This window comes from Antechinus flavipes, chromosome 2 (assembly GCF_016432865.1).
Source record: "Antechinus flavipes isolate AdamAnt ecotype Samford, QLD, Australia chromosome 2, AdamAnt_v2, whole genome shotgun sequence".
NCBI lineage: Eukaryota > Metazoa > Chordata > Mammalia > Dasyuromorphia > Dasyuridae > Antechinus > Antechinus flavipes.
The window spans coordinates 390,621,335-390,645,432 of NC_067399.1; the positions used below are offsets into that span (position 1 = coordinate 390,621,335).

General features: G+C 35.9%; 1 protein-coding gene across 1 annotated transcript in view; it reads right to left on the minus strand.

Moving 5' to 3' along the window:
* The window catches only part of DIAPH1 (diaphanous related formin 1), an 86,672-nt gene that overhangs the window by 34,948 nt on the left and 27,626 nt on the right, over window positions 1-24,098 (minus strand). Inside the window, exons 4-18 of the mRNA XM_051978615.1 lie at window positions 21,671-21,772; window positions 19,747-19,877; window positions 19,548-19,634; window positions 14,628-14,691; window positions 13,616-13,755; window positions 13,046-13,154; window positions 11,840-11,950; window positions 11,550-11,668; window positions 10,746-10,862; window positions 9,796-9,911; window positions 6,548-6,612; window positions 5,513-5,692; window positions 4,599-5,351; window positions 3,469-3,583; window positions 2,999-3,007 (exon numbers count right to left, since the gene is read on the minus strand). Of these exons, the coding sequence (XP_051834575.1) occupies window positions 2,999-3,007; window positions 3,469-3,583; window positions 4,599-5,351; window positions 5,513-5,692; window positions 6,548-6,612; window positions 9,796-9,911; window positions 10,746-10,862; window positions 11,550-11,668; window positions 11,840-11,950; window positions 13,046-13,154; window positions 13,616-13,755; window positions 14,628-14,691; window positions 19,548-19,634; window positions 19,747-19,877; window positions 21,671-21,772 (2,218 nt within the window). The remainder of the gene's footprint in view (window positions 1-2,998; window positions 3,008-3,468; window positions 3,584-4,598; window positions 5,352-5,512; window positions 5,693-6,547; window positions 6,613-9,795; window positions 9,912-10,745; window positions 10,863-11,549; window positions 11,669-11,839; window positions 11,951-13,045; window positions 13,155-13,615; window positions 13,756-14,627; window positions 14,692-19,547; window positions 19,635-19,746; window positions 19,878-21,670; window positions 21,773-24,098) is intronic.

Sequence of the window (24,098 nt, forward strand, 5' to 3'; positions counted from 1 at the left end):
CAGAAGGATTAATCAAATCACATCAACACACTGAGAATCTGGAATAATCCAAGGACCCTGAAGTACAGATTTAAAGAGTCTGGAAAATAAAAAAGATGTGCCAAAATAAATTAGCATTCTTAAGAAGACAAACCATTATCTCCATATTTCTGAGTGAGATTTTCTTTTAAAGGGAATTATTTTGATTGAGAATTAGAAGATTTATAATAAAGAGAAACAAAGAATAAGAAAGGTGAAACAAATGCTTTTTATGAGAATTTTAAAAAAATGTTTTTAATGGAAACTTCCTTAGTTTTAGTTACACCTGAATTAAGTCCTAGAGTACATTATTTTATTTTTAGTTCCATTAACATTATAGCACTTTGGAAATATATTAAGTTGAAACAAGACATTAAGTTCTATACTCAGTGAAATAGAATGGGTCATAGTTACAGCTTTTAATCTTAAAAATAAGAGAATTGCTGCATTCTGGGAAACAAAAAGGAGTGAAAATCTGTTAATAAGCTGTCACTAAAATTTTCCCAAGAATCCATTTTCTTTTCATAAAATATCAGAACTTAATGTTCAAATTAGGTTTGTGTACCGGTCTTCTAGGAAGCAAAGGGCAGCAGAAAGGAAAAAAACCAGAGTTAGGAGCATAAACATTAGTCTACTAATAATTCCAAATCCCACCATCCAGGTGGAAAATGTTAAAAATATATTTTTGCCATATTTCAGCATTTCAAGGATCTGTGATCTGACAGATGAGGCATTCTGTCTGCCAACATTGATAATAACTTGTGTATGATTTAGATGATCTTTACCAAATTGCTCGGACTAAAATACTTAAGTATTCTGTGCACAAGCTGTGTCACAAGGCTGTCTGAACTCCAACAGACTTGTCCTTGAACGGCAGACATAGAACAGATGATCAATTCTATGCTAAAAAAAAAACAACAAAAAACTTTGTAAACTTCATATCAAGATCCACTATGGCTTTTGATAAACAAAGCTTGCCTCCATATCATCAGGTGATCAAGTAGAACTTTTGGTCTAACTTTTAGTCACAGAACTGGCAGTAAACTTGGTTCATAAAGAACGTACATTTATGGATGTCTTTTATTCAGATCTGGACACTCCTAAAAGGCACTAAAAAAAATCCTGTTAACAATTTAAATCTGTCTATCTTTAGAATCATGGAACTTAGCATTTATTAATCTGGATGTCAGAATCTTAACATGAATTCAGTGAAAATCAAAGTTTTTACACCTAAAAGAGGCCAATCCATATCTTTAGAAAAGCTTAGTAGGGACATTGAGAATTCAAAAGTAATCCAACAAGCCAAAAACAAAGATCCCTTTCCTATCTTCTGGCAGACAAAAAGTTAATGAAGGAATGGATTCTAGGTGATCACAAGGTGAGGGAAGGTCAAGAAGGGAATAGAAAGTTTTATCCAACAGTGGACAAGAAGAGTGAAGTCAAGTTTTTTTTTTTTTTTTTTTTTTAATAAAGATACTAATGGGGGCTGAAAGGATATCAGCACAACTTCTAAACTAAGTAGACCAAAGACAATGATCATCCAGGACTGCAGCAGTGAGGGTGGAAGGTCCCCTGGAAGCTCTAAGGGCTAGGGCAAAGAAATAAAACTGAACCTTGTCAGCTTAGAGTACTATACAAATGCCTAGGTCACTTCCTAGAGTTACCAGAAGCACACATCAGCACATCAGGCTCCTTACTGCAACAAATTATAGTGTAATTTTGTTCATCAGATTAAAGAAGAAAAATTACAACTGTCACATTATACTAATATACTGGTTTTGCTTATGGGAGGAAAGTGTTTTCTGAAACTGTGCTTATTCATTTTGTTCATCAGGAGTACACATATATGTCTAGATAACAAAAACAGAAAGGAGATGAAAATGCCAAATTTTAGGGGATGACAATTTCTAAACACTATATTACTGGGGAGAGAGAACTAAAAGTTCTCTCCATCCCATTCCAAGGCACCATATACCAATATGTCCTTAGAAGGAAAAAATGAGGAAACAACAACAAAGTAAATTCTTTTCATTTTCAGTTTTCTTTGACTCTCTGGGATCCTACTTAGGGTTTTCTTGGCACAGATATCAGAATGGTCTGCTATTTTCTTCTCCAGCTCATTTTATGAGATAAAGATTGAAGCAAACAGGATTAAAATGACTTGCCCAGAGTCACATAGCTAGTAAGTTCCCGAGTCAAGATTTGCTTTCTGATGAATTTAGAAAGATCTTCCTAAGTCCAAGTCCAGCTCACTATCCACTATGCCACTTAACTTTTCATAAATAAGACATGTTAGCTTTTCTAAAATATGATGAAAACAGTATGAGAATTATAAAAATTGTTGAACAGAACTAAAAGAGCAGTAAAGAAGTGATATAGTGCCTGTTTTTGAGTTTCAGCTCCACCTCTGATAACTGTAATGTTGATTAAGCCTTCTGACCCTTCTGAACCTCAGTCTTCTCATTTATAAAATGAAAATTTATAAAATTTTGCAATACCTGTCCTCATCTTTTAAGGCTACTGTGATGACTAAATGAGATAATATATATTACAGTATGCTAACTACATATATAAAGAATCTTTGTAAATATACACTCTAAACAAATGTAATAACAATAATATGCAGGAGAATATATGATAACATATCAGAGGTAATTACTCATCATTTTCCAGAAAAATAGAGAAATGCTGTAACTTGAATGATGCTTAAATTCACAAAAAGCTTTCTTTCCTACTAAGTTAGAAGTTAGATTACAATATTTATTATTCCTATGAGCCCTTATAGCTTAAAGAATATTCTACCAAATAAATCATACATGGCTTTATTCACTAAGAATTGAATTCCCAATATCATGATTCACTTACCTGAATATCTCGCTTCATTCACTCAACACTACTTTTCATTTTTGCCTCTTTTCATTTTCTTAATTTGGGAAACCCAACTTTAATTTTCTGAAATTCTCTGCCATGTTATACTCACCTTTGGAAGCTTCAGGAGAAGTGGGCCAGGGAGGGAAAAAAACATCAGAAGTTGGAATAAAATGAGGGAAAGAAGAATCAGAACTAATTCACTGTTATTTATAGTCAACCACACACCCACCCCAACACAATCTACTAAGACATGGCAGGTACAAGGCAAGTCAGAGTTATATCACTCAGTGTGCCCTAGGGCTCGTTGAAATCATACTATCCATTCACATAATTCAATGTAATCACATGATAATTCAGAAATATTTGAAATTTCATCCACTCCAAATAAATTTATTTTTCTAATCTTTTTATCCTCAAAGAAAGAAAACGTGTTTTTCCTAAGGGACAAATCCCATTCTAAACCACCCAATATCTCCTTTTTATCCTCAATTTCCTTTCCTAGCTTAGTCAAGGCTGATAAATTCCTACTCCACAGGATATTCTCTGGACCTGAGCTGTCTCCTAAAGGAAAGTACTTACTTTTTGTCTGGGCTGAGAAGGTATGTGTGAGCTTAGCAAATAGCTCATTGTTCTCAAACCGGTCCTCTTTTACCTTTGTCCAAAAACAATCCTGGGACAGATCTTCAGCAACAAACTGTGAACAAAGGTGAGGCCTACAGTCAGTATTATAGGCTCCATGTTTTCCCATTCATGAAAACTAAATTATAGCTATGAAAAGCAGATAGACAAATTTTAAAGCACCAATTTATAGGAATAAAGTTCTAACAAAATGTCATAAAGCAGGGACAGCTAGTTGGTGCAATGAATAGAGCACCAGCCCTGAAGTCAGGAGGACTTGAGTTCGAATTTGATTCTCAGACACTTAACACTTCCTAGCTGTGTGACCCTGAGCAAGTTACTTAACTCCAATTGCCTCAAAAAAAAAAAAAAAAAAAAAGTAATGAAGCAGCTACAATTTTTAAAGCTGGAACAAGAGATATGGACTCCAAATTAAAACAAAGAGAATTTAATTATCTCTGCTCTCTTAATTATACATTCAAATCTCTCTAGCTCTAGTAACTTTTAGACTTCTGATACTGTGGTATTCCTGATACTTCTTTTAACTAGAGCTAATTCTAAATGTGTTAATTCTGTCAAGTGAATAAGTCAATTAACTGACCCCATCAATCTCTTTTCATTTGAGTCTGAGCCCTAGTCGAGAAGGCAATTTACTCAGACTCCTAATGGTTTCAAAGTACACTCTTGTAAAATTAAGTTTAAACATGATCAGTTCTAACAGGAAGAAAAGATACAGATGCATGCATTTTAATGACAAATGGAATCCATGACTTTTACAGCAGGGTATTATCAGCTGCCTAAAAACTAGGGAATGGCTGATTGTGAAATTTTGTTACCACAGTGCTGCCATCTTCTGGGGTAAAAGGTTAAGTACATTAAGTTGATAAATCCAAAATTTAGAAGCAAAGGTCTGTATACATAATAACCTTAATAAATAGTTGTTGAATGATGCTAACACCAGAAGACAATGCTGGGCCAAAGGAAAGTAAGGGAAGTCTATCCTGGGAGTTTAACCACTTATAAAAAGGCTAAGGCAAGAAGCAGATGCAGCTTCTTGACTATGAACTTTTGAATTTGGCAATAGCTCTTACCTTGGACCAGTTTGGCCTTCGGAGCTGCACCTCTGGCTTATAAAGCTTCTTTGGAACCAAGCCATAGGGCAGAACTGGAGCCGCAGTCACTCCCAGACCCCCAAATGCAGGGGGAGGTGGAGGCACACCCATTCCTGGGGGAGGTGGAGGGATACCAGGAACCCCTGAGAGAGGAGGGGGTGGAGGGATTCCACCAGGTAAAGGAGGAGGAGGGGGGGGCATTCCAGTTCCACCAGGCAGGGGAGGGGGAGGAGGAATGCCAGCTCCACCAGGTAAGGGGGGAGGAGGAGGAATGCCAGCTCCACCAGGTAGGGGGGGAGGAGGGGGAATGCCAGCTCCACCAGGTAGGGGGGGAGGAGGAGGAATGCCAGCTCCACCAGGTAAGGGGGGAGGAGGAGGAATAGCAGTTCCACCAGGTAAGGGGGGAGGAGGAGGAATAGCAGTTCCACCAGGTAGGGGGGGAGGAGGAGGAATGCCAGCTCCACCAGGTAAGGGGGGAGGAGGAGGAATACCAGCTCCACCAGGTAGGGGGGGAGGAGGAGGAATAGCAGCTCTACCAGGCAGAGGAGGAGGAGGGGGAGGAACATTAATACCACTGGGTAAAGGAGGGGATATGTTAGAGTCACTAAGAAGAGGAGGGGCAGGAGGAATAGTATCACTGCTAGGGGCAAGAGGAACAGAAGAGACAACTGCAGCTGAGAGAGAAGCCATGTCCTTTTTGGCATCTTCTAGCTCCTTAGACAAACTGGCAACCTACAGAACAAAGTGACACAACATAAGAAATTGAGCACTTTCCACCTACATTCCCAGCAAAGGGTAATTCATTCCAATTCTTAGGAATGCTTGTTTTGAGGCTTTAGAATGACCAATTTTAATAGGTGGCTACATATACCACCTCCCCTGCCCCAATTTACCTTTCCAGTCAGCTGAGAGACTTCAGCTTCCAGGTCCTTTTTCTCAGTAGCCAATTGTTGTTTCTCTGCATCCAATGTTTGCTTCTCTCCTTGTAGTTCCTGGAGTTTCTGTTCAAAGTCACCCTCCATCTTTTTCATTTCCACCTGTAGCTCATGCCGAGCAGTTAGTTCTGAGTCCAGCTTAAGAAAAAAAAATCAGTATTTCAGGAAGCTCCTCTATCTCTCAGGGCAAGTCCTCTCACATACCGTATTAATAGTGTTATTTTACCTCTGGAGCTGCCCCACACCAGAGGCATTGCTTAGGGAGAATGATAATGCCCTGACCTAAAAACTTAGGGAGTTGAGAGTGGGGAATCCTAGATATTAATCCAATGGGTCATCCTATTTCTGGAGTCACAAATATAGGTCTGAAGTTTAAGGACATTTCCTTCATTCAACCTGGCCAGTTAGTGGAAATAGCTTGCATTTATTTTTATAGCCCTTTAAAATGTAGAAAGCAATGCATATAGAAGGGAATTTAGGAGTAAAAGCCACTCTTTTCCCCAAAAGAGCACTAAGATGCCAAAGGAAGGCCATCAGGAATCCAAAACCAAAGAATACAGGGCCAGGTGAACATAGATAAAATCATGGCCACAAAAATCTAGACCTATTCAGGACCTTCTTGCTCCAAGAAACCTAAGAATATCAACACAAACCAAGAGAGCAGTAGATTATAGCAGTAGATAAATGTCACCATTTATGTCAGCTATATTGTTGATGGCCCAGGAAAGAAAATAGCATAAAATAATGTTTCTACATGTCCATATCCATGCTGCTTTCCAAACTAAGCAGCTATATAAGATCCAAAAGCAGGACTCTTTTCATAGACTCAAACTGTGTGCCAATCTCACCAGAGTGACTAGAGAAGGGGCAAATGTGGAGAGAAGAGTGGAGGGAAAGAGCAAACTAGTGGGCTGGGCAGGCATGATTGGCTTTTGGACAAAAAGAAGATGGAGATATGCTTTAAGTAAACCTTTCCTAGCTCCCCATAATTACCTTCTTTTCCAACTCTATAGCTTTGGCCTCAGTTTTCTCCACTTTTGTTTTATCAATCATTTGATCTGAAAGAAAAAAAAAGATAAGTAAAATTTCCAATTCTCTCTGCCCTCTCATTGCATGCTCATTCTAGACAAGAATCTTTCTCGTATCCTCTAGAATGTATTTTTAAAAATAAATACCTTTTTTTCCCCATCACATTCAACCTAAATGGGTTTATAATCACTAATTTCACATACAAAGCATGATCCCCCTAGAATCTACTGAAGTACCTCCCAGATGTTACACAGGCTCAAAGTTGTAAATATATGTGTAAAAATAAGGATGAGATCTAGATACAAGACAGCGAGACAGACTAGTAAACTTTTTGGATCTAGAACTATATTTTCTCTTACATGCTTTATTTTCTTATTTCCATAAGAGGTGGTATCATCTTTCTAGTTGGACAAGTTCAAAAACATAAATGACATCAGCAACAATTGAAATTCAATATATAGAAGATTATCATCGGCTTTCATATGGTCTCCTTCATTAAGAACATAATCTGATGTTGTTCACTTCTCTTAAAGAAGTTCATAGATGTTGATGCTCTCTCTATATGAATAGAAAGAAGCTAAAGAGCAACAAAACTCCCACTGACAGATATCCTATGTTCTGTGATTAAAAGGGAATTGACCTAAATGATTATAATGCCCAAAAGATTGAAGATAACTTTATACTTACAATTTTGTTTTTCCTTCTTTGTGGTAAGTGGTATTATTTTCCTACTTAGTATTTGAAAATAAAAAGATATATCTCCTCCTAACAGTCTAACCCATTTTCCAGATATTCAAGCCTATTACTTCATTCTAGTTTCAAGGATATTAAAAAAAAAACAGGTATATTGAATCCTGGATTTTAAAATGATATAAAGTCAAATTCATTCTTTAGTAAATTGTGAAAAGTCTAGATAAACTATTTTGAGATATATTTAATCTTACCATCTACCTAACTATTTCATCTGACTGCTTTGGCTCTGAGAGGAGAATCTTGACTTCAGAATCCAACCTTAAGAGGGGAAGGAGCTCCTATGAATGCAGCATTTCTATCTTCCAGAATCTGCTGTTATTCCCATGTTCATACAGAGAAGGAATCAACATTTTAACTATCAACAGATTAGCTCCTACTTCAAATAGAAAAAAAGTTTTAGGGATTTGTAATAAAAAGTTGACTTGTCCATTAATGTTCCTTTAAATCAGGGGTAGGGAATGTTTGGTCCTCAAAATCATCTGCTAAGCCAACCACAAGTGATGATGAGCTCAAAGCTAGGTACAACTACCTCCCACTGCTTGAGTTCTATAAGTTGATAATTTTGTAGGGCCTGCAAATGATGTTCTAAATATCCGAATGGCCCTTGGCAGGGAAAAGATTTCCCAATCCTGTTTTAAATAGTAGCATCAAAGTAAGGAAAACATGTTGAAGGCCAAATGTTTACAAGTGCTGATATAATCTACTTAATCTTGGGATAAATGTCCTTTTTTTTCCCCCCCAAATTAATCTTTTGCAAAAGCCTTTTCCTAGGTTTCCCTGCTTCAAGGCCCTTCCCAATCCAATATATTCTCTACAGAGTTTGCTGAAGTGATATTTCTGAAGGCAAGATCAAATGAATTCCTGACCTAAAGATTACATTTTCTATTTGAGTAGGTAATAAGATGGAAAGGAGGAAGGGAAGGAGGAAAGAAAAAAGGAAAGGAAAAAGAAAGGAAGAGAGGAAAGGAAGAACACTAAGATGATTTTTATGAATGGGTTGCTACTAGCTTGAGAGGTTCAGAAAAGGCTTCATGAAGAAGACAGAGCTTGAGTTCAGTCTCTGAGGAAACTAGGGGTTCCAAAAGGAAGAAATGAGGGGTAATACACTCAAAGTAAATATTTTTGTGCTTTTGTAATATCCCCCTGGAATATATTGAAAGAACAGATCCCTTTTCTCCTCCCCCTCTGAAACTGCGCATGCGCATGTGTGCGCACACATACATCCCTTAAGAAGTTTGCCTTCCCTAGATGCCAAGGCATAGAAATAGGAAATGTAAAGTCACATATGAAAAAAAAGTAAGGATAGAACAACCATATCATAAAAGACGTGACAGTAACATGTAATTAGGACCAAAAGGGTACACCAACACTGGATTGTAAAGGATTTTAATGCCAAATAGAGGAGTTATATTTTATTCTAAATAAAAAAGGATCCAAATACCCTAGAGAAAAAAGAATGAAGTTTACTGAATAAAGCTATGACATGGTTATTAGACTTGGACTTTGAAAAAAAAACATTTTGGCAGTTGTGTGGAGGATAGAATGTAGTGAGCAAAGACCTGAGATAGGGAGACTAGTTAGGAGGTTATTGCAACAATTTAGATAAGGATTTAAACTAAGATGGTAACTATTTAGAGAGAAAAGATGATAGATGTAATAGATAGATGCAGAGGTAGAAATGATAAGATTTGGTAACTGATGGGTATCTGAGGTCAGTGAGAAGAGCTTAAGATGACAATGATGTGGTGAACCTGAGTGATTGGAGAGAAAGTACTATACAAGATGGTCAACTACAAAAGTGCAGAAGATAATAGTGTAAAAAAGAAAGATAGTTTTTTTGATTATGTTGCACCTGAGATGATTTTAGGGCATTTAATTCAAAATGCCCAAAGATAGTAGTTGGTGATAAGAGATTGGAGCTCAGAAAGGAGAAAAGGACAAGATAAAGAATAAAATAAATGCTTCCATTTGGTATTTGGCCCTTTGAGTTCTTAGTTTGTCTCCAACTTATGTTTCCAGTATTATTATATATTGGTTTCTTTCAGATTGGTTTCTTCTTCATTACAGCCAAACTAGCCTTAGTATTGTTTGTCACACAAAACCACACAATTGCCCATCTCCATGCCCTGATACAAGCTTGAAAAGCTCTCCTTTCCTCATTTGCTTCACAGAACCTCTAGTTTCCTTTAGAGCTAGGCTCAAATGACACCATCTATATGAAGCCTTTCCACAAAATGACTTGATATTCATTTTGGACATATTTGTATGTGTACATGCTATCTCATTCTATAGAATGTGAATTTCCTGAAGAGTGATATATCATTTTTGTCTGCCTCTTTAAATGCCTCTATATAAATGTCTGGCATTTAATAAATGTTTATTCTTTTGGCTAATTAACTGGGAAGGGAGATATGAGATGATGAAAAGCAATGGCAGCAGTAAGTATCCCCCATGCTTACCAATCAATCCTTCAATATCTATTTGGAGGTGTCGGCACTTGAAGTCGGGATCAGCACCATTCTTGTGAAGCACTATCTGGGATATGCACTCATCTATCAGCTTATAGTACTGAGGTCTGCAGAAAAGAAAAAGGAAGTGAGGAATAACCAAAATACTCTCAGATCCAAAGAAGGTCTGGGCTCTAGAAGTCACATGCTACAATAAACCGTTCTAGTGCCTCTCCTCTAATGATTATTTCAAATTTATCCTGCCCATACTTTGTACAGTTATTTGAAACTCTGTACTCCCTCATTAGAATATGAGTTCTTAGAAACAAAAGATTTTCTTTTAACTTTCTTTGTCCCCATCATTTAGTACTACATCTAGCATTAAAAAAACCTTAATAAATGTTGGTTGACCAACTGACTCAATTACTAACTCAGTATGGAGTCCCAAGGAAAAAAAATCTGAGATAAGATCTTTTTTAGAAATCTGAAATAAGGTCACTATAGCCATGCCATGAACTATTCTACTTCAACTACCCTATGCTTTCTCGATAATCAAAAGCCAAAAATTCCTGCTGTCCCATTTTTATACTCCCTCTCCTCTCTCACAGAATCCCTCTCTTCCTCTGAAAGGACAAGACTACCATCATCTGCTGACTATTCTTTTTCAATAAAATGGGCAAATATAACTCCCTTACTCCAAAAAGAAATAACTTTAAAGATACCTTAAACTGTCCCCACCCCAAAATAAATTGTACCCTTTACATCTTTTTGAGCCAACAGGGGTGGTTTTTTGCCTAATTAGAGAGAAAATTATCAGACAACGATGGCTGTGCATGAATGCTGATCCTTAGTTTTCATTACTACCTCTACCCTATAATCTAAAAGTTTGTTTTATCCCCTTAATTTAACACCAAAGTAATGCCTGCCCCTAGCTTTCCCAAGAACCCTGCCAACCACCACACCTGGCCTCGTAGTCATTTCGGACCAGCAGCAGATGCTGCAGGATGGATAGGAAGAGCGGTTCAGCCTTTGAATCCTTAACTGTGTTCAGGAGGATCTGAAAAACTTCACTGAAATCAGTGGGAAAGAGGCAAGGGCTAAGGAAAGCATGACTTTGGAAATTAGACTAATCACTGATTATTCCTGACACTTGTGGAAATGCAATGATACTAGTAAGATGTCCATCATGCCCCATCTTAAAAACCTGTCCACCCCCCCAGAAAAAGCCCCCTCAACTCAAAAATCCACTGTGCAAAAGGATTATATTGTAAAATTCTTCAGATCTAAAGGATCAAGTAGTAGCAAAGAGAACATAAAGTAACTGCAAAAGTACTAGCATCAGATCTCAACACATAACTATATATTTGTCAGTGATTCTCAATCTCATCTAAGAAGTAAGTACAAAGGAGTTAAGAGACATACACATCTCCTTAAAAGGTTATGTTTTGACCACAATCCTTGACTTATATCAATTACATTCAAATCTCATAGTATTCCCAGGAAGTAAATACTAATTTTTTTTGGCCTTTTCTATTGTAAAGGACTTTCTGATGTCTTTATCTGAGGATTCTCAGAAAAGAGAAACTTAAAAATACTGTAAAGACTGTCCACAAGGTTCTCTTGCTAAGTCAATTATATATGGATTTTAGTTTCTTAAATACAGTGAAATCTTTCTAAGCACATAAGGATTTTACCCCAAAATCAGCTACTACAACTCAATTTAACAAAGGCATCACATTTGGAGCCACTATGTAGCAGAAGGATATTCCATTTCCATTCGTATATCTTCCAATCTTCCCTTCAGGTCATAGGAATCCTCCTCCCCTTGCTCATCAAACACAGCCAGCTGTACCTTCATATCTTCATTCTCCATCAGTCGCAGATCCTATCAACAGTCAAAAACAGACAACAGAAAACTGTCCATTATGTCTTCATTGTTTTCCAAAATTGTTTTATAAATATGACCAAGGTTTTCAAGAAAATGAGAACTATTAGTGCAAGAAAAAAAAAAAAGGAAAAATCAATTCACATAATGATTTTGAGGACTTGCCCTCACCTTAAGTACTTGCTGCAGACCTGAGCGCATCAGCTCACTTCGGATATGGACTCTGAAATCAAGTTCTTCTGCAGGTGTGATGAGGGCATTGATCAATTGTAGACATCCCACCTAAGATGGAAAGATAAAGACAACTGGGTCAAGTAACTTCTGAAGGAAACTAAGGAACTTTTTTCCATTTAACTTATTTTTAGAGGAAAATACATACCTAGCATAGATCTTACAACAGCGATTAAAAGTCATGAGGCCCAATTTAAACTTTAGCCTGAATAGATCAAAGTTTTTAATATAATTCCTGGGACTGTGAAACTCTGGATTGGGAAAGTTATCTATTTTATTTTAAAATTCAATTTTCCTAGCTATAAGATAGTCACCATCAATTTCCTCATCAAAGATGAATCAAAAATGAGTGATCAGACCTTTTTTTCTTTTTTAGTCAAGATCTATCGTTAGTATAGGAAACTCTTCAGTGAGGAAACTTCCTCTACCATGGCCATAAGCAATTCATCTGTAACTCAGTCTTAAGAGAGATGCAATGACAGGGACACTGAGAGACTGAATGATTTGCCCAGGTTCACTTGCTGGTTTGGATTTCCCTAATGACTCTAACTCCAATCCCCCATGTCAAACTCTCTCTCAATCCAAAATGTATCTAATCAAAATTTCTAAAATTTTGTACGGTACCCACTGACAAGTGGTCATCTAGCTTCTATTTGAAGACCATGTATCTTCTGTGTACTCCACAATTAGCCAACTCTAATTATTTGAGAATATTTCCTTACATTAAGTCTAAACCTGCCTTTTATAACTTCCAAACAATGGCTCTTACCAGGCCCTACACTTCAGGACCAAGCAAAACAAGTCTTTTTCTCCCTTAATTTTCAAATACTTGAAAACTAACATCATGACTCCTCTAAGTCTTCCCTTTTCGAAATTAAATATTCTTAGTTCCTTTAACCAATTTTTATAGAATATGATCTCCAGAACTGCCTGCCATCATGCTAGATATGCTCTAGCTTACCAATGACTTTCCTAAAATGTGAAATCCAACAAAGTTTCCTTTCTTGGGAAAGAAGTTCCATATTTATCCTTTAGCATAAAGAACACAAAAAGAAGACACTCAATTTATTCTATCAAGAGACTGAAAGATGCAAGAAATATTGCCCCCTACATTTAGTTCCCAGGTGCTGCTCTCAATTTACAAACCTTGAGAGCAATGGAGGTTCCACTCTTTAATCCCTCCAAGAGAGGCTGGAAGCGGTCTACCTCCTCCATCTCTGCTCGCTCTGTCATAGCCTCCAGAACACGTTCATTCCTATATTGGAAGTAGTAAGTGGAAGATGAGGGAAAAAAGATGAGGGAAAAAAGATTAGGGAAAAAGAAAGATGGATTATTCAAAGTCTTACCCCAGAGTGATGGGTAAGAAGGGAAAAGAAAGAGTACAATTATTCTGGCACAATGACACAAGAAGATCTTTCTTGAAATAAAGGAAAATTGCCATACTGTTTATACTACTCAGAGGCTTCAAAAGTAGGCAGTGGCCCAAAGATCTCCTTAACTAGTCCTCCTAATACAGTTTCCACTTAGGACTCTTGTACTAGGAATGAGAGTCACCAAATTTTATACCAAGTACAAAGAGACAGTATCCAAGCAACTGAGTTCAAATGGCATATTCCCTTACACCCAAGCAAACCATCCCTCTAGCACGTATACTTTCAGAGATTTAAAAAAGAAGGGAAAGGAAATGGGGAAAGAAGAAAATTTCAAATAACATACATATCCTCAGGCTGTGGTAGAATGCAAAGAGCAGACAGAAGCTTGGCTGCATCAATCATCATATTGGGGACAGCAGGGTCCATGGCTCTGACCAGTAGCAGGATTCCTTCTTCTGTTTCCAACATCGTCTTGATCCCAAACTAGCAAAGGAATAACAGGAAAGAAGAATGTAAAGACTTAAGATCCCAATGACAGAATGTGAAGGAACAGAACCTCATGCATCTTTCTCAGCAGAATCCTAGACTACAAGACAAGCAAAATCTCTTCCTGCAGAGATGTAAGAACCCAAGTTCTCCAAGGATAGAGAAGAATTATTACCCATTAATGCAAATAAGTGTGCAAATGAATAAGGGAGAGCTAATCTGATATCAAGTTATCTTTTTTTTTTATTATGAGTAAAAGCAGAAAAAGCAAGGGTATTCCAAAAACAGGAATATGTGAGAAGTACTAGACTACAGAGGAACAAGAGAGGAAGTAGCTAGATGGCATAGTGAATAGAGTTGCTCCTTGGATCAATGAGATCTGAGTTCAAATCAAAGTTCAGACACTTCTTTACTGTATGACCCTGGCCAAGTAGCTTAACTTCTGTTTGTTTCAGCTTTCCCAAATATAAAATGAAGATCATAATAGCACCTTCCCAGAGTTTTTGTGAGAGCAAATGAGATAATATTTGTATAGTATTTAGCATAGTGTCTGGCATATATATTATATAAATGCTTATTATTATTAAATAAGGAGAGAGATCAGATTTTTGAAAAGAATATATACAGGTTAGGAAACCAAAAAACAAAAGACAAAAAAAAAAAAAAAAAAAACAACGGAAGAAGACAACTAAGCTGGAAAGGACTAATAAAGAATGTATAGGTGCCACTTAAAAAAAAGAAGGTATGAACCAGCATAATGAAATCATTTAACCTCATGCTCTTGGCTGACTCTTTGGAGTTGTCAAGTGGAGAGAGAATTGGGTAGGAGTGTGGAAGACACAGGGAGATGGAGAAGGGAAAGATCTTACCTTGTTGTTCATAAAAGCTTTCAAACAGCGAATAATCTCATGCTTATTACGGCTGTCGTAGCTTCTGCACAAAGAAGAAACAATCGGTGAAATGCTTTTAATGCTTCATTTTCTCCCAGCATCCAAAGGAGAGGCTTCTAAACTGAGCACAAAATTCACCCTTGAAATCCCAAAGGCAAAAAAAAGGGTAGTACCATTCACTTCAATATACATTTAAGTATTTGCTATGGAGTTAATTTGATAAAACCAAGGTAAGGCAAATCCAACCCTCAAGGAGCTTTACATTTTACAGAAGGAAAAGAAAAGGAATATGTAAATGAATAAAGATAAGCTCATTTGAGGAGGGTACAATACCCACAAATATGGGGAGTCTGGAAATATTTCCCTTGAGCTGAATCTTAAAGGAAGTTGAGGATTTTAAGCTAAGAGAAGTATAGATAAAGAAGGAATGCTTCCAAATGCAAGGGGGAAAAGGCATGAAGACAGAAGATGCTAAGTTTGAGGAACAGTAAATAATATGATCTGGCTAGATTTTAGAGAGTATGAAGGAGCTGAAATCAGATTGGAACCAGATTATGAGAGACTTTATATATTAAGGAGAGTTATATATTAGGGAAAGGAGTTTGTATCCTAGACCTCTAGGATACAAAGCATACTAAGAAGACACTGGAGACTTGAGCAGAAAATGATATGGTTAAATGTTTCAGAGCTTCAAAGTTAAGATTATCTGATGAGAATAGGACCACAAATCTTCTCACTAATCTTCTAGGCACACACAGAATCAATTTTCTTTCATATTTTTCAAAGTCCTATTTCAACACCTCTGTGTGGTATGGACTACAGGCTCTGAAAAGCTCAACCAATCTGGAAAGACTTTAAATACTGATCCAATGATCCATGTCTACTGTCTTTGAAATCCAGCTGAAAAGTGTGATGAATTTTTTGGCCAATTCTACTCAGACTATTTACTAAGTTATAAAAGAGTTGATGGCTACATCAAAGCAAGGAGTAGTCTCCCTCTTTTCCCAAAACAGATTGCCACCTCCTACAGGAAATCCTTACCCTGTTCTCCTCTCTCCATTTGTATTTCCAGTGTATAAATTTCTAGACCCCTGAAGCAACTGTTCTCTAAAGTGATTTTTTTTTTAGATTTTTACCATTTAGAAAAATGCCCCACAATTTTATACCCTATTAAAATTTAAAAAGCATTCATTAAGAACCTACTGTATGATAGGTATTAGTTATGAAGACAAAACCATAGTTTCTACCCTCAAAGAATTTATATTCTACTCAGAAAAACAGATATACACAGAAATATATAATAAAATTTATACACAGATAATACAAACGGGGAGGGGAGAACACTACAAAGTAGGGTAGGGATATCCTATAGTATGGCATCTGTTTTGGGAAAAAAAAAAAGAGAGAGATTCCAGAGGTATAGATGAAGAGGGAAATCATCGTAGCCATGGGGGACAGCCTAGGCAAAGGCATAGGACAGCAGATGAAAAATTCTCTACTGGGACAGTAAGCAGGCCAGTTTGGCTGAACATAGGATATTTAAGAGGAAGTAATAAATAATTATTCTGAAAAGAAAGATTAGGTTCAGATTTTGAAAAATATTGAATACCAGACTGGAGGCTTGTATTTTATCCTAGATGAATACTTATTGAAGTCTCTTAAGCAAGGAGGTGAGGTAGCCACAACTATGCTTTAGGAATGGCTAACTGGCAGGAATATAGAAAATGAATTAGATAGGGAAAATACTTGAAACACAGAGAACAATTAGAAGGCCTTTAAAAATCCAGGTGAGCCATTGGGAATAGGCAACACTACATATATACCATGAAGGGCATAGCACCCTCCAAAAATCTATAAAGACATAAGGGGGGAGGAATAGGTAGATGAGGAAGCAAAGGGTGAGGAAGAAGACAAGGGAGGGATTCTTAGGTGGGGGAAGGTTAAGTTATAGCAAGACAAGTTAAGGAGCAAAATTAAAGCAAGGTGTCAGCAGGGACAGGAAAGATAGGGGTGTGTGTGTGTGTGTGTGTGTGTGTGTATGTGTGCGTGCACGCGCGCAGGCATATGTGCGTGCATATATATATACATGTATACATGGATATATTTTTTTAAAATTATAACTTACTTAGGATTGGGGGACAAAAGGGTGGAAAAGAATAAAATAAGGTGTGCAGCAGAGAACAAAAGCACAATTTACAAGGAAGTAAAAAAAAATAGACATTCATGAATAAAATTTCTTCCATTAATATATATATATATATTTTTTTTCCTGATTTGTTAATTCATTACTATATATTTTGAACCCTCCATCATGTTCTGCTAGCACATGACAATGTTCTCTTTTGCTTTATTTTGTTTTGTATTCCTTCTCTATTTTTGTTTTCTTATTCTGTTCGTTTTTTTAAATAAATTTTTAAAAATAAATAAAACTCTAAGTGAGAAATGACAAAGGCTTGAATTAGGATGCTAGATGTGAGAGTAGAGTGAAGGGATGTTGTGGAGGTAGAAATAACAAAAATCTGGCAACTGGATTTTGGGCTGTAAGAATTTTTTTTTTTTTTTTTTTTTTTGCTGAAGTAATTGGGGATAAGTTCCTTTCCCAGGGTCATACAGCTAGGAAGTGAGACTAGCTTTGAACTCAGGTCCTCCTGACTTCAGGGCTGCTGTTCCATCCACTGTATCACCTAGCTGCCCCCTGGGATTTAAGAATTAAGAGTCAATTCAAATTGCGAACCTAGATGCCTAGAAGGATGATGGTGGTGATATACTTGACAAAAATAAAGAATGAAGAAAAGGAGTACATTTTGGGATTAAGAGGAGTTCTGTTTTGGATATGTTGATTTTGAGATGCCTATAAGAAATTCAGATGGAGAGTCTAGCAGGAAATTGCCAGTGCAGAGTTGAAACTCAGGAAAGAATCAAGGGTTTGATATATAAATTTGAGAGTCATGTGAAAAGAGATAATATATAAACTCCTTGAGGAATGTTAAGAAGTGAGGTAAAGGAATCAGGAGAGGAATTGGGAAAGGGGTCAACCACTTTAACTCAAGTCTTCGTCTCCCCTCATCTAAGATATGGAATTAGCTATCTAAGTGGTCTCTCTGCTTCAAGTCTACTATCTTTCTATAATCATTCTCTACACATCTACAAAATTATTATTTCTAAAGCCCAGATTTATTAGATCAATTGTCTGCTTAAAAAGCTCTGATCTAGAATAAATACACATTTCTGTTCAGCATTTATCTTAGTTTTCCTTTCCAGGCAGATTATTCTACTTCACAAACTACATTCCAATCAAGCTGGCTAACTTCTTGTTTCTTATATATGATATTTCTTTCTCCTGCCTTATGCCCTTTCTTTGGTTCTCTATCATGTCTGAAATGTTTTTCCTCCTCACCCCAATACTTGGCACTTGTAGTTCCTGTCAAACCTCAGTTCAAATGCCACTTGGGGCCTTTCATGACTTCTACAGTAGAGGCAGTTAGGTGCTATAGTAAATGAATAACATGAATTAGAATTAGGGAACACCTGTCTCAGATATTTATTAATTGTGTGACCCTGAGCAAGTCAATTCATCTATCTTACTATATAAATGCCAGTCATTCATTTTTAGTGTCCCCAAGCAAAATCACTTTACATTTTTTTCTGTATATATCCTGTAATTATTTAGCTAGGAAAACGTTGTACTCCCTAATAGAATGTTAACTTTTTTTTTTTTTTTTTTTTTTTTTTTGCTGAGGCATTTTGGGGGTAAGTGATTTACCCAAGGTCACACAGCTAGAAAATATTAAATGTCTGAGACCAGATTTGAATTCAAGATTCTCCTGACTTCAAGGCCAGTACTCTATCTACTGCAGCATCTACCTATCCCAAAATGTAAATTTCTTGATAGCAGGGCCTGTTTCATTTTTGTATCTGTATCTTTAGTCCCTAGTATATATGGTATATGGCTGATGCTTGCTTAATAATTGTTTATTGATTGATTGATGAAGAGTACCAGAATATACCAATACAAAGAAGATGGGTTACAGGTTATGATCCAAAAAAAAAAAAACAAAACCAGAAGTAATATTCATATGGATGGGAGAACAAGAATTTGATAGTACCATGAATACTCTTTGAGAAGTAGGCATCTAGGAAGTGACAAAGGTTAACAGTGTCAAAAGTTACATAACAAGAAAGAAGCAGCCTGAGAAAAGGTCACTGGGATTAGCAGGAAATCATTGATAATTTCTGAGAGAAGAGTTTCAGTAGAGTAGTAGGGTTTTATCCAGACTGCAAGGGCTTGAAAAGCTAATGAGAAATGAGAAAGTGAAAATGTTCAGCACAAATAGCTAGAAACTTAGTCTTAGAGTACCACATCCAAAAAGTATGCTATTTCTGGTAGTTGAGGTCTGCCTCTGGATCATCCCATTTTTAAAGGAAAATCAGAAAATTGGGGACATCTATGTGGCTCAAACTTCACAGTGAAACTAAACTAGTGCTAGGTACATCCCCTGCTGTCCATACAGCAATCCTAGGCCTAGAACAACTATATGAAAGATATCCAGATCAAGGATAACCCTAGGCAGGACAGATTTTACTATTCTGTTATTTACCCACACCTTAGTTCTTTGAGTGAGAATAATCTGACCTTCAGAAGATATTTGATATTTGGAATATTTATCTAAAGTTTAATTTTAGGTTCCCTGTACCTTGCCTTACCCTTAACTATCCAAAAAACAAAAACAAACAAACAAAAAAAACAAACCTCCAACCTTAGCTGAAAGTAATTCTCTAATCCATTATATCGCATGTAAAACAGCTATCACAAAATGTCACAAAAAAAAAAAAAAAAAAAAAAAGCTTGCCCATTTTCTGCTTTCCTCTTTCCAGAAGATAGAGATTTAAGAGACTCACCCAGGAGATTCTTCTCTCTCATCATGGAGTCGTTTAAGTATGTCCAGCAAGCTTGCAAGGCCCTCAGCTCCAAAGGTCTGTACCCAGCTGTAAGGAATACACAGAATCAATGCAGTGTCAAATTAATTTAACAACTTACATCTAGTATAACACATCCTCAGATTTCTACAGTTTTCCCTAGCTGAAGCCAATCTCTCACCTGACAGGGTTATTGTTAAGTGACACACGAAGGGACTCTAGGCAGCTAAGTAGAGACATATCCTTTAAACCTGAACGAAGCTCTTGGATATACATCATGGCAGACCTGGAGCTCTCCTTTTGACTCATGCCCTGGAAAGAAAGCAGGTAAAGATGATAGATCAATATCTGAGAGCCAAAACTAACCAATATTTCTTAGGACACGAGAGTCATCAGTCAGAACACTGGAGTATGGACTAGACAAATCTACAGAGAATCTTTCCCATCATACTTCATAGAGGCCAAAGAGAAGGAGTCCAAACAGGAGGGTTAAAGTATTTAGAACTGTATGTAGGATAAAATAGACATTACAGACAGATATATCTAAAATAAAGTAATGGCAGTTTCCCAGTGTTATGTCCTTATCTCAATGCTCTCTGTTTTCCAGTCTAGCAGTATCAGATCTCAAACTATATTACAAAGCAGTAATCATCATAACAATCTGGTACTGGCTAAGAAATAGAGTAGTATATCAGTGGAATAGATTAGGTACCCAATACACAATACTAAGTGACTGTAGTAATCTGGTCTTTGGTAAAATCAAAAATCCAAGCTTTGGAGCAAGAACTCAATATCAGACAAAAATTACTGGGAAAACTAGAAAACAGATTGGCAAAAACTAGGCAAAGATCAACATCTCATAATATATGCCAAGATAAGGCAAAATATATACATGATTTAGACATACAAAGTGATATCATAAATGAATTAGAGGAGGATGGAAATTTTATTTTTCATATCTATGATTAAGGGAAGAATTTATAACCAAACAAGAGACAGAAAGGATTACAGGAAAAAAAAAAACTGGATAATTTTGATTATATCAAATTAAAAAGGTTTTGCACAAGCAAAACCAATGTAAACAAAATTAGAAGGAAAATTAAAAACTAGGGAAAAAATTTATAGCAAGTTTTTTTGATATATGGGCTCATTTCTCAAATATATAAGGAACTGAGTCAAATTTACAAAAATAAGAGCCATTCTCCAATTGATAAATGGTCAAAGGATATATGTTGGTAACTAGTTTTCAGAGAAAGAAATCTATACTTATATGAAAAATGCTCTAAATCACTAATGATTAGAGAAATGAAAATTGAAATAACTCTGAAGTACCACAGCACACCTATCAGACTGGCTCATATGACAAAAAGGGAAAATGACAAATGGAGAAGATTTAGAAAAACTGGGACATTAATTAATATCCTTGTTGATGGAAGTGTGAATCTGTCCAACAACTCTAGAAAATAATATGGGAACTATATCTAAAGGATTATAAAACTGTGAATACCCTTTGATCCACTAATATACTAGGTCTGTATCTCAGAGATCAAAGAAAAAGGACCTATATGTACAAAAATAATTATAGCAGCAATTTAGTAAAGAATTGAAATTAGAAAGAATGCTCTTCAATTGGGGAATGATTGAACAAACTGTAACAGAATACTATTATGGTATAAGAAAGGATAAAGGAGATGGTTTCCAAAAAATCTCAGGAGATTTATATGAACTGTTAAACCAGGAGCACATTATACCCAGTAACAACAATACTGTAACAATAACCAGTTGTGAAAGGCTTAGCCGCTTTGATCAATAGATTGAAGACAATTCCAAATGATTCATGATGAAAAATGCCACTGTCTTCAAAAAGAGAACTGAAACTGTGTGTGTAGAATGAATCATAATTTTTCCCTTTTATTTTTCTTACTTTTTCTGGGCAGCATGGAAATAAACCCTGCATGATTTCTCATGTATAATTGTTTGCCTTCTTAATAAGGAAGGATGGAAGAAGAATGGGAACTTGGAACTCAAAAAAGTTTTTTAAATGAATGCTACAAATAAATAAATTATACAAGTACAAATATATATATTTTTTAAAGTAAACTCACTGCCTTCGAGGTGTGCAAGTACTGGGATACCATCTCCCTCTTGATGATAATGTCTTTCTCTCTCAAAGGTTGCTGTTTCTCTTCATTCAGGTTCATATCCAGCTGATAGGATAAAAATGTAGAAAACAAAATCAGCTCTACTGTTTTCATATTTACAGGGTTCTATATTTGGTGGCTATGTGTGCTATGCACACTAAAAGTTTACTGAAAAAATTCATCATTCCTTTCCCTAGAGACTAAACCTCTTCACATGGAATAACTCTCTCACCAGTAAAGTAAAGTAGACTTTAAATCTATTACATTACCCCATGTGAGAACTGTCACCCCTTAGGCAAAAGCTAAATCTGTAGTTCCAGGCTCTGTTTACTTTCTCTGGGTGATCTTATCCTAAACCATTTTTTCCTCCTTGTAGAGATGAGGTTAATAGGCACAACGATAATATGAGATACCATTGGCTCCTACAGGGAGAAAATGAGAACTACATTATAAATGAAATCATTTATCTCTATGTAAGGAGTCTTTGGTGGTCACAATTACAAAAAAAATTTTGTGTATATCTTAAGTATACATTGGCAAAGAAGAAAAGCTTGAGTCCAGAATGTGTCTACTAAAACTGGTGCTCAGATAAAAAATGTTAGTGGGAGTCACCTAATCAGGAAGCAAATTCTATTGTCAATTTGGCTAACTGAAATTCCATATAATGTCATGAAATTAAAGGAACTTTCTTATTCTTTATATCCTAAGAAACAAGCTTATTTAGTATTCAGAAATTTGTATTCCTACCACACAGGAAGTATTCTGATTTGTCTCAGCCAATTATTATTTTCTGTAAAATTGTATAATCTATCAAAATGAAAAATATGACATTTACTGCAGGCACAATTGAATTCCTATTTAGGAAACCAGAACACAATTAGTTAATCTGTCAGGTTTCCATTTTGTTCAGAGCAAATAATTCTCTGAGAAGGAAGCTAGTTCCCAGAATAGCAAAATATTAACTCAGTTTCTGAGTTCTTTCCAGACATGTTTTTGGTCTGGAAAAAAGTCTAAAGTGTCCCATCAACTATGGTCATAGTTATCTATTCCTCATTGACAAATACAGCATACTAATAAGCCCTGCTAAGAACTTTAGAAATTATATCTTTAAAAAAATTAACTAATATATATATACTTTGCAAAGCATGTAAAAATAACTCTAAAAATGTTATCTTATTTGGGCCTCACAAGAAACACTGTGAGGGAAGTGCTATTATTCAAACCCATTTTATAGATGATGCAAAAGTTTAAGTGACATGCCCAAGATCACATAGCTAGTAAAATTTTGAGATAAGACTTTATCTCAGATCTCCTTCATTTCAGGTCCAGTGATTGATCTACTAGACCAGCTAACTGCCAGTGGGAAATCACTTCTGATATAAGTGAATCTCAGAAATAATTGACTCTGTACATAAAACATGATACGTGAAATATGAAAAGCTTATCTGCTTTCTCTGTGTAATAACAATTAGGAAGAACATGCTGATATAAGTCAAAGTCAACAAAGGTATCATACATACCAAAATATTTTTATTAGCACTCTTTTATATCAGGTCTTGGAAACACAGTAGATGTCCATCAAGTAGGCAACATTTAAACAAATTGTGATACATGGATATAATGCTGTATTATTTCAACACAGGAACCAATGAGTATGAATAATATTTCATAATTGTTTCATTCCATAATGTTTCATAAAACAAGTAAAAATTAAAAAGTAAAAAAAAAAAACCAAGTAAGGAATTTTATGAATTAATGAAAAGTGAAGAAAAAGCAAAGCCAGGAAAACAGTATAAATAATGACTACATTAAATGAAAGAAAAACTTTCAAAGAACAAAAATTTAAAAAAAATTAAAGTTAAAACTTTGTGTAATTATAATGATTATGTATATATATGTTGTCATATTTTATATATATGTATGTGTGTGAATGTACATACATATATATATGATGGTATGTAATGTCCCAGAAGAGATAAGAAAATTCATTTCTCTTCCTTATTTGCAGAGGTAGGGGAACATGGGAATATTGTACACAGTACTAAACACATCACTGATGTACTGGCTGCCTTTGCTGACTTGTTATCCCTGCCACTTGTAAGAGCTCCTGACAAAAAGATTATAATTTCTGACTCTAGACAGTTGAGCTGTCTTTACTCAGGATCATTATTAAAGGAAATGTCAGTAATGACAGGAAAGGAGAGTTCATATCTCCATAGTTGTTAAGGTTTACAAAATACTTTCCTTAGAACCTATAAATACAAAAATATTAATAGTAACACTTTTTGTTGTTCCAAAAAAACTGGAAACTAAGGGGGAAGCTATCAGTTGGGTAATGGTTAAACAAATGGTGGCATATAACTGTGATTATACTATTATGTAACTATTATTA